The sequence below is a fragment of the Prunus mume genome, linkage group LG7 (assembly GCF_029339155.1).
Source record: "Prunus mume cultivar Tortuosa linkage group LG7, ASM2933915v1, whole genome shotgun sequence".
Taxonomy (NCBI): domain Eukaryota; kingdom Viridiplantae; phylum Streptophyta; class Magnoliopsida; order Rosales; family Rosaceae; genus Prunus; species Prunus mume.
In genome coordinates this window covers 2,026,309-2,037,608 of record NC_142704.1, presented here as the reverse complement: position 1 = coordinate 2,037,608, position 11,300 = coordinate 2,026,309, and the positions used below count along the sequence as shown (strand labels likewise).

The following is an 11,300-nucleotide window of genomic DNA, read 5'->3' as shown; positions in this document are numbered from 1 at the left end:
ACGTGGCACTGTGGGTCTCATATATTTCAATTTTTGTTAATTTTAAATTTAATAAAATATTAAAAACCAAAAAACACCAACAACCAAAAAAAAAAAATTCTCTCTCCTCCCTGCATTCCCCATGACCACCACCCTCTAACCATCAGGAACCCATAACCCCAGCCCCCACGAACCCACAACACACAGAACCCATCCCCCTTCCCAATTTTCTTCTTCCTCTAAAAAACACAAAACCCATACCCATGACATCGAATTTTTAGGAGAATGATCTTGTTTGTATGGAATTAAAGGAGTAAAAGAATAAGGGGATAAGGGTAGGATCATAGGAGGACAAGATGCATGAGATATCGATGAAGCTCAATGAATTTCAAGACATTCCCTACAACTACTACTACAACTCTACAACCAACCAAACCAACAAATCTTTATTCTTGAGAACCTCAATGAATTAAACATTACAGTAATATTTTGACATTCCACGGAAGAAAGGAAGTGAGAAAAGGGGAGGGCCATAAAGTCGCGGCTGTGAAGACCTTTATTTTAAACGGATAAAAGAAGATATTTATCTTTTGGATAAATTTGGATTTGGATGATATTATCTTTTTAAGATATTTATCTTTTGGATACACTTGGATGATTTTATCTTGTTAAGATATTTATCTTTTGGATAAACTTGGATGTTCTTATCCTTTTAATATTGAAGTTTATCATATCCCTATAAACACTATAAATAGGAGCATAACCTTATAGTTTCAAAACATGATAAATTATAAAGAAGGAGAGAGAGTGGTGATGAAACTCTTGGAGCTTGGTTTGGGTGATAGTACATGAAGATAGGTAGATGGATTGTTGTAACATCCCACATTGATCAACGGAGAAGGGGTGATGTGCCTTATATGTACATGCCCGTCTCCATCTAGCACGAAGACTTTTGGGAGCTCGCTGGGGCTAAAGCAATCCCAAGATGGGTGAGCCACTGGGAAGTTGCTCGTGAGCTCCCAGAAACAAAACCGTGAGGGCAGAGAGGAGGGCCTAAAGCGGATAATATCGTGTTACGGCGGAGCCGATCTCAAGATGTAACAATTTGGTATCGAGCCACTCTGCTGTGTGGTGCTAGTGTGCCGACGAGGACGTCAGGCCCCTAAGGGAGGTGGATTGTAACATCCCACATTGACCAATGGAGATGGGGTGATGTGTCTTATATGTAAATGCCTGTCTCCATCTAGCACGAGGCCTTTTGGGAGCTTTACTCGTGAGCTCCTAGAAACAAAACCGTGATGGCAGAGAGGAAGGCCCAAAGTGGACAATATCGTGCTACAGCAGAGCCAATCCCTGGATGTGACAGATGTCTTGCCAATTTATTTTAAGGGCTCTCATTATCGAGGTGAGTGGTTTATGTAATGTGTTCTAAAAGTTCTTATTTTTTGATAAAATATGAAACCATAAATTATCGTGGATTTGTTCTATTTACAAATATCTCTCTATTTCAAGTCAAGCATGTCTAATTTGGTACAATCTTTCACACTATATATATATATATATATATATATATATATTGTTACTGGAATATTTGTGAAGTATGTATTATTCATGGAACACGAGAACTTCAATGTTGGGGTATCCAAGGGATAGATGTACCACACGGGGACATAGGGCAGTGAGGCCAATAGGGGTCACGTGGTTGGTTACATGCTATGAAGGATAACCGAGATATGAAGGGATGATGTGATATGATATGGATTGTTGTATCATTTCATGATATTTTCTAAACTGTAATGGCATTACTTGACTGACATATTACATAATCTACTCACTGAGCGGTGGTTGCTCATCCCTCACATTGTTTAATTTTTCAGATGAATTAGTGGGTAAGACAAAGACTAAATTGGCTGAGGCTGAATTAGATGAGAGTGATAGAGCTTTATTTATTTATTTATTGTAAAGTTGTAAGATTTTGAATCTATTTTTATAAAAGAATTTTATTTTAAACTCATGTTTCGGCTTCTTTTTATTTTACTTTTTATTTTCTCTCGCACAAGGCGCGGGGTTTTCACTGACCCTCGGGTCCGGTGTGACAGCGCCAATGAACTTCAACTGGGCATCGTGGATCCGAATCAGGTCGGCGGTCTTGATCGCTTCTAGTCAATCAAGGTGGTCCCGAAGCTTCGAGATATTGGGAAAGAAGTCCATTTCAATTATTTTCTTGATCGCGACAACATAGGTGTCTTCTCGAGGACTGTGGGATGGCATCTAGGGGTGTCTGCAATTATTTTCTTGATCGCGACGACATAGTTCGATAATTCAGTTCAAACGCCAAGAAGTGATTTGGGTGGAACTTCTTGGCATTTGGACTAAACTATTGAAAATTGCAGACAGTGAAGGGGATGAGAGGTGGCGAGGAGAATGACCCGGAGTGAGAAGCATTCTTCTTGAGAATTGGGGTTACAGTGATAGAATGAGATGGTGAGATTGAAATTGAGGTTTTTGGCAAGAATTAAAGGACGAACTTTCCTTTTAGGTTTTAAGCTTTCCTCTCCGTGGGTTCTGGGTTCGTGGTGGTCATGAGGGAATGTAGGGAGGGAGAGAGAGAGAGAGAGATTTATTTATAAATATTTTTTTTATATTTTAATTAATTTAAAATTAACAAAAATTGAAAAATGTGCGACCTACAGTGCCAATGTAGGCAATTAACGGAGAGATCTGACAGAAACCCCAACGGCGGCACCACATTTTAACAAATTTAAAAGTCCAAGGTATGTTATTGTAAAAATTGAAAAGGTAGGGACTAACATGTCTTAAGGGTATAACTATAGGGTACTAAAGTATAATTAACCCTAATAGATAGCCTTTTTTGTCAAAATTGAGCCAGGTAGAGTTGGTGGAATTAGGTCATGCTAAGATCACTTAATGAGTCTAGAATTCAATCCACTATGAATGGGTTTGTCCCAAAAAATTAATTTAGTATGGTTAAATTTCAACTTTGTGCACAATGTTTAGTGGGTGTTGCTCTCATTTCTTGTCTCTACTTTATTGTGTTCATAGTGGGGGCGGGGGCCTTTGGAAATTATGAGAGTCCAATGCAGAAATGGGTGCACCAACATTAGCAATACAAACTCTGAGGAATTGTCCATAGGTTAAAAAGATCCTGAGATGAAAGATTGAGCAAATGGTGTAACTAGTGGCATGATCTACATGATAATCTATCATCATTTCTTTGAGGGCTACCATTGAAAATTATATGCACAGAGAACAGTTGTTGCCCAACTTTGAAAAGAAGACCAGACAGGCCACTTTGGACTATTGGTTTTAAATTCACCAAGTAAAAACAAAAACCTCTTAATACGTTTAATCACAAGAAGAGCTATGATTAACCTTGTCATTTAGGCTGCAGCTTATGAAGGGTCCCAAGGGTCAGATCTAGCATGTCTTGAATTGTGAATTTTAATCCTTATGATTATTTATGATTATCTTTCTTAATAATTCGATTTATTTTTAAAATTGGAAGACAGGATTCGAACTCTGGTCTTGATGATGAAAAATCAGTATCTAAAATTATAAACTCCCATTTTTATAAACTGGTTTTCAAAGATGAGTTCTAACCATAGATTTGATACATTGTGAGTGTCAAGTATTTACTAACTTAAGAAATTTTTTTGAAAGATGAGTTCTAACCATAATGGAATTTTTTTTACTCACTTATGAAATTGTGATTTGTCTGAACAATGATTCCTTATAGAGAAGAAGCCAAGTATTAGTAAGTGCAACTCTGACGGCAGCTAAGCGGTTGTCATTTTATTTAAGATTAGATGCTCTCTGCCATGTGATAAAAAAGGTCCTCGGTTACAAAATGACAAATACTTTGTTTATTTTATGTAAAAATTTGAGTAGCTGCTGAATTTTTATGTTGGTAACTTTGTTTGTCTGTTGTCAGCCTTTTCTACTTTATTTATTGTCTACAATATCAAAGTTTTACCCATCTCCCTTCCTTTTTGACCATCCAAATGATGCCAAGCTGTGAGAAAACCCACTCCTGATGACTAAAGTGAAACTAGTAGCCTGGTCTCCTACATTTGCTCAGTCTGATGACACGTACCCAATGCCATTATGTGAACAAAATCAAGTTGCAGACATGCATAAAAGTCCCAGCTCTTATAATTTTCCACAATTTAAGGACTTTTTGCAGAATCAAATTATGACCGAGAGAACAGACATCCTGAGAGAAAGACTTCCATAAAACGTGTTATCCCCGTTACAACTAAATCTTTCTCGTTTAGTACACATGGCCTCATATCTCAATTCTTGGTAAGAGTAGTGTTAATAAATAACAGAAAACCTTGAGCACATTACATTTTCATTTACTTTTTTGCCAACTGTAATTTCTTCCAAGTTTTGTGTTGCACAGTTGCCAAATTCCAACCCAATTGGATTATGACCTTGAGCAATGTTACGTTGGCAACTACTTGTTTCTGTAATAATCTGTTTAATTTCTTATTGAACTGACAGATTTTAGAGGCCTCCTTGAGTTGGTTTCAAAGTACATCTTACTCAATGTAAGTAATACTGTATCATGAACTCAAAGTTATGGCCTATAGGTCAGGTTTTGTTAGGTACAGAAACACATTATCAAAATATTTGAAGAAAATTGTGCATTTAACAAAAGTTTAATTCCTGTTGCTAGACTACTTACCTGCAGGAAAAATCCTCAACAGACTCATTTTTCTTACAGCGAAAATCTACAGAACCTTTCAATGTTACACGATTGTACAATGACAGACTTTGAGAGAGCAAATAACCCTCTAAGCATCACTAAGAGAACAAGCATCAACAGCTTCTGGCGATTTGCTGAAGTGCTTGCTGGATTGTCCCTGCTGATGCGACAGTCAACCCCTTGAACTGCAAATTAAGAAAATACCAATGGTCAGTTACTTGTAATATGCATCCGGGAACTCAAATGTGTCACATGATAGGGAAGGGGCTCATCCCTAATGCCATTTCTCTTAAAGCAAGAAATGATAGATCATATTCATCATGTAACTATAATTTCCTACCCTGGATTTAATAGTGACGGAAAGAATCCCCTCTGTTGTGGATGATTGAACTGAGTGAGTATCTAATTGGAGACGGCTTGTGGCATCCATGATCTCTAGCAACACTCCTTCCCTCCAAGGAAATTTCATCTCAATTAGAACATCCTTGTTGTTCATATTCACTGTTATATTATCACTTGAACCGTGCTTTGATACAACATAACTGATTTCTGGCTCCGTTTCATCAATGTCACTGGCCTTTCTCTTGTAAACTAATGGCTTCTTCCCATTACTAATTTTGGTGTTGCAACAGTTGTCAGATGTTCTCTCAATAGTATCTTGGATTTTCCTCTTTATTTTGGCTTCTAAATCTGACGTCTCCCGGCAGGATTCCAACTCTTCAACTCTTTTCTCAAGATCTTTCAAATATTCTATTGCATCATCTAATATGGATACTTTGTCATCCTGTGCAAACAAAGTGGAAAAACATTTTACTTTGCAGTTAAGGTCAATAACCAAATATCAGGAAATGGAGTTTACCTACCTTGCTAATCGAAGGGACCATCGATTTTAAAACGCAAAATCTTTCATTTAGTTTTTCCCTTCGCCTTCTCTCAGATAATGCATGATTCATACCAATTTCATCAGCCTCTGGTCTCCAAACTCCATTTCTATTACTGTTATCTTCTGGGCACTCGAGCACACAATCAACATGCATCCGAGGAACTTCAAACAAAATCTGCTTCAATAATTTTTGCGGGATTCCACCTCTTTGTTTCCGGCATTTTACAAATCCTCCTCTCTTCCAACTGACAAAGCTAGATTCCTGATGACAATTTTGAAAGTTTGGCCCCAAAATCAATTGGTGTGAGCCCTTTAAAAGGACAGAAAGAACACTCTGATACTGCAAGTCATTGCTTTGGGGATTTAAAGAGGTCAGTTTTGTGCTATTGCGCTCTTTAAGATCATGCAGGCAACGGTCACTTGCCTTTTCAGCCTTAGGACCCAAGAGAACCTTTTCAGGATATACCAAAGTTTGAGATATACAGTCACTGGAATCCATAGAATGATGTACAAAATTACTGAACTCATCATCCATAAATTGCCAGCTTTGCACTTGAGAAGCTCCCCCATTCATCCCTTCAACCATGAATGAATCGTCAGCTGGTTTATTGAGCCCCAAACCATTTGAGCTGTTATTAGGTGAAGTCACATTCATTTCTTCACATCCTACAACAGGAATTAATTTGGTGTCCATAACATCATGATCAAGCACAGTGCAGGCAACATCATTGTCATTTCTTGTGCTTCCTGCACTAGGATTGGTTTTCTTGGAAGCTATGTGATATGGAACCTCCAAGAAAGATGTTTTAACATGCTGAATGAGATCAGGGTCCTCCATAACCTTCAAAAAGAATGTGAAAAGTACATAGTGGATCAGAATTGGAAGAAATATGAACTTCTAATTGAAAATACTGAAGCAGCGTTCTAAAAACCTACCAACTCAGTCACACCCAGCTCAATCACACCTCCCAAAAATGGAAAGCATACCACAGTCTGGAAGGCAAAACAAGAGAAACATATTTAGTTTTGAGAGAGAGATTTTTGTACATTGCTTATGCCCATAATTACAAAATAGAATTGTATTTTCTAAAGGAAAACTTGTATTGACAGTTCAAAGTCTGTTGTGTCTGAAACTGTGACAACATGTACCAGCAAGAATTATTCTTTGCTTTGATTGGAACTGTTTTTCTCTTGACCATTATGACGCAGGGTTAAGCCAGTTCATGACAAAACATTGTTTTTATTGATTGTGTTAAAACCTCAGCATTTCGTACATTACTGAGACTCAGGAACTTATACTTTTAAATATAGGTGGATGAATAAGTATTTGTACCTGAATGGAGGCGCTCTGAGGGTGTCAGTTGTAACAAATCCAGGCATCAAAAGAAAACCAAACAGAGAACAGATGTTTTAGTATCTTCTGAGCGAACTACCCAATTAACATGAACACGAATTCAGTCAATGATACTTATGTAAACCAAGAAACAGCAAGCTACCTTTGCCAGGAGAGAGCGAGTGAACACTTTACTATCAGCATAGTGAGCATTGCATAGCCAGATAGGTTGACCATTTGCTAATGTTCGTCCTGGCAACCTGAAAAAAGTTTGGGGGAGAATTCATGTAAGTTATATGAAGACAAGAACACAGAATGAACTTTGGGGTTATCATGTTGTGTCTTTTACATTCCAAGAAAAGTACAGTGCATCACATCTAACAAAAGAGAAATCTCCTCCTTTCAAGCTTTAACTTCTAAAGTAGAATTCATGTAAGTTATATCGCAAATTGTTGATCATAATATCAGAAAGGCCTTAAGCTGCTATTGAGTAAGAAGAATTGCGAGGAAAGAATTACCCTTGTCCAACGTTGAAGACGAATGACATGCAAACTAGGTAATACCACTCCGTATCAGCTAGATCTTCAGGTGATAATGATGCCGAAGGCCTTCTAGCTTGTGGACTTGCTTCTCCAGCTGAGAGGGACTCGTAAAGTTCTCTCAATTGTTCACTCCTTTGCAATCCCATTTGGTCAGCATTAAGTTCTATGGCTTGAACTGTTTTTCTTGTCTTGATATCTCCATTGTAGTATCCATCACCCCACTCCAACACCCTGTAAAGTAAACGATACAATCGATAATGTAGACAATGACAATGCCATAAGATCTTAGGAGATTCATATTTCAAACAATGAAAGATGACTACTTTTCCCTCATCTAATACTAATAGAATGTCATAGAAAGCGTGAAACACTTCAATTTTTGTCATCTTAATGTGAAGATTAGTCTAACTAGTGAATCATCATCACTCTCATTGGCAGAATTTCCAAATGTTGCTGATAATGCAGGAGCTCATAAAGAGTTTTTTGAACCCAAGAGAGGAAGGATGGGGGACAAACAACCATGCTAAGGTGAAACTTTCCCTTTGAACCCAACACGTGCAGAATCCAGACAGCCACCCAATATAGAAATGGGAATCTTAAGCGCTCCAAGTTGCAGAATATTAGAAATTGAAATCACACAACAACAACAAAAGGTTTTTCTGGGAAATTTTGAATAAAAGTTTCGACTTTGTTTTTTTATTTTTATTTTTTATTATGAGAAAATACATAGTCAAAATTCAACTAACCCAAGTTGGGCAAAGATGAAAATATCAGTACCCTGGTTGTCTTGCTGAAATCGACCAGAAGATTGCATAGCTCCATTCGATGCTTCTCACAGCAAGAGCAAGCTGTTTTCTCAGGTTCTCTGGCACCCTGTCCTGGTTCTGAAGCCTAGTAGCCATATTCAAGCCAAAAAGCAAGCGCCACTCAATCAACCCAGATGCAGATAAAGTCTTGATTATTCACTTCCCAGCACCAGAACCAAATCTTGGTTTCTGTTTTTTTATTAAAATATTCCCTCAGAAAAGCTAAAAGTGCTGGTGTTTTAGCTCAAATTCATGGAGGTGCTGCTTAACACTGAAAACCCAGATGGGTTTGACTCACAACTGCTCCTGGTTTCTGAACAACAAGGAACTGGGACTCAGAACCAGCAGCATGGTCTTGCTGAAAGAGATAGAAGCTCAAGCTGGGAAATTTCAGAGAAAATTTGGCTCTAAAATGCGAATTGTTATTATCAAAATACAAAGCCTGGTTGATAGAGAGAGTAAGGGCCTGCGCTGGACCAGTAGTAAAAGACTTTCCAGTTTTGTACAGAATCACAACACTCACTTTCACGAAAAAGAGAATAACATAAAAAAGAAAAAAGAAAAAAAGAAGAAGAAGGAATGAAATAATATGTTATGTTATTTGCAATCTAACAATAAGTTGCTTCAGTTTTTTCTCTAAAAAGAGCTACAAGCTCCCCGTTATAGAAAACCAAGAAGAACAGAGCTCTTTTAATGGTGGCAAGAGGTGGGGGCAACACCAGCACTTCGGAGCTTTTGACACGAACATAAAATACAAATTAAAAGCACCATCACCAATTAATGATCTGGGTTTTTCTGATCAACCCCACAAAAACTGAAACGCTTTGGGCCTACAAACAAGAACCAAAACCAACTTTCCCACACTGGGTTCTCAAATTTTCACCACAAGAAATACCCAAAAACCAGCTCAAAATCTCCAAACTTGTGAAAATGGGAAACAGCTAGGAGCAGTAAAGTTACTTTAAACATAAAAGAGGCCTTAATGTAGTGGTGTGTCGATTTCACTTCCACATATTTCTGGAAAAAGCCTCCCAATTTCACAGCAGTAGTTCCATTTATTTGTGAGGAACCAAAAAAGCTTTATACAAATTAATGGTAGATTGGCGAAAGAAAGATTCTCTTGGACAGAATAAAAATTTTGACCCAAATTTTATGGAAATGCAGAGAGAAAAGAGACGTGGTACACCAACACTTGTCACCCAAACTATTTCAAACAGGCGCCGCTAGCAGTTGTCGTGTGTGTTTTAATGGAAGACTACCAAGTTCGCTAAGAGTATACATGCTATCAATTCTGCATTTAAGTTTGAATCTTCATTCCGTAATTTAGATTAGATTCAAGTAGAATGTCGTTTGTATAAAAAAAAAAAAGTGGTGATTTCCCCACTCTTATTTCTCCTATTTTATCCACTTACACTCCTTTTTTATAAGTGGATAAAATAGGAGTGGGGAAATCATTACCCTAAAAAAATCAAGACTAATTATTGTCTCCCAAACTCTTTGTTTTTAATTGTTAATCTTTATCTATTTTAAGATAAATAAAACATTGTTCATGCTACATCCACACCACTTAAAATGGACCAATGCAGGAGTCTAAAATACAAAAATTTGATAAAATATAAATTACATAAATTAAATTTATTTATAATACTAATACTTCTTAAATAGAGAAATATGAAAGACAATTATGGATTAAAAAATAATTTACTTGTGTCTTATTTTGTAGGAAGTCTAAAAAAAAATTACATATTGTAAGGATGGTGGAGAGATCCAAATTATTGTTCTTGTGAATATTTAATAAACACTATGGTTTTCATAATTAGGCTTATAGAGGGGGGTTTGTATGAAGCAAATGTTGGTGTATTGAAAAACATAATTTAATAAATAAATACATTTATTAAAAAAAAACATAAATTCAGTTCGGGTGGAGTTTGTTTCCAAATTTGCCCTTTGTTTTCAAACATGTGATCAACACGACGGCTTCAAATCTTTGTTTCACAAGTCAACTTCTCAGCTTGGCTTGGCTGGCTCCCTTAAACGATGCTTGGCTAAAATGAGAATAAATTAAATTAAATTAATCTTTTCTAAATGGCCCTCCAGAATATTGAGTTTATGAATAATAGCATTCTTTTTTTTTAAAGCTTTAATCGTAGACAAAATTTGACTTGTACATGTCGACACATCCACGTTTAGAAAATGAACGATTCAAATAATGACTCACAGTCAATAGAATAACATTTTCATATATGAACAATTTGGTTATCTCAAATACCATTATTATGGTATCAAAATTCTCAAACAATCATGATTGTCTCATTATTTCAAAAACAAATAGTACGATGCAAATAAAGTATCAACATTATGTCGATTTTGTTTCGATATGATTTTAAGACTTCGATACAAAAATAGTGGTATTCGAGATCATTTCTCTGGAATATTTGGCCTAGCAAGAAGACGCAGCCAATTATACAATAAATTTCTAGTGATGTACTTGGGACACCAAATCCATGTTCTCGATTTGATTCCTTGGTATATTACATATAGTCGTACAAATTTGAGTTGCCCTCGTTACGTCTACATGTTTTGCCTCTTTTATGTCAATCAGTTTTCATGTGCTGTTCGGTTGTAGCTTCACTTCACAACTTGCATGCATTATTGACATTGGCGAATCCCAATACCCTCTTTAGTCATCTGCTCTCTGAGTTTTACTGCTGAAATGGTACACCTTTCCTTGTCCCAAAATGAAAGTATTTTTTCTTGAATGATACGTGTTGTTGTGCTTTGAGATGCAATGAGTTTCTGAAACTGTCGGTGGATGGTTTGTTCCGATACAATATTACAACCTGAACGTCCAACCCTAAAACCACTTATTAATGCACGGAAAGATTCAAAATCATTTAAATTGTTAGACCAAATTCTGGACACGGGGTTTCACAAGTTCTCACAACGCATCATGCTTCACATCATGGAGATGGAACAAGTTTTGATGAGAAGATATCAACCATCATTAGATTCATTACGATCCTACATG

The 11,300-nt window shown here is 36.8% G+C and overlaps 1 protein-coding gene across 1 annotated transcript; it reads right to left on the bottom strand.

The window, feature by feature from the left end:
• Positions 1-4,629: 4,629 nt before the first annotated feature.
• Positions 4,630-9,491, bottom strand: GL3 (basic helix-loop-helix (bHLH) DNA-binding superfamily protein). The gene is made up of 8 exons (XM_008240606.3): positions 8,244-9,491; positions 7,443-7,697; positions 7,088-7,184; positions 6,925-6,939; positions 6,528-6,584; positions 5,572-6,432; positions 5,049-5,492; positions 4,630-4,893 (listed from the first exon to the last, which is right to left on the bottom strand). Exons 1-8 carry the CDS (start codon positions 8,366-8,368, stop codon positions 4,822-4,824), a joined length of 1,926 nt encoding a protein of 641 aa, XP_008238828.2. The 5' UTR covers positions 8,369-9,491; the 3' UTR covers positions 4,630-4,821.
• Between the last annotated feature and the right edge of the window lie 1,809 nt (positions 9,492-11,300).

What these genes read in the sequence shown, in the direction of transcription:
- GL3 (XM_008240606.3), bottom strand. Translation starts at nt 8,368, where the DNA reads ATGGCTACTAGGCTTCAGAACCAGGACAGGGTGCCAGAGAACCTGAGA. An exon ending in ATTTCAGCAAGACAACCAGG is followed by an intron (nt 7,698 to 8,243) that starts GTACTGATATTT and finishes TTTACTTTACAG; the next exon opens with GGTGTTGGAGTGGGGTGATG. An exon ending in GTCTTCAACGTTGGACAAGG is followed by an intron (nt 7,185 to 7,442) that starts GTAATTCTTTCC and finishes AACTTTTTTCAG; the next exon opens with GTTGCCAGGACGAACATTAG.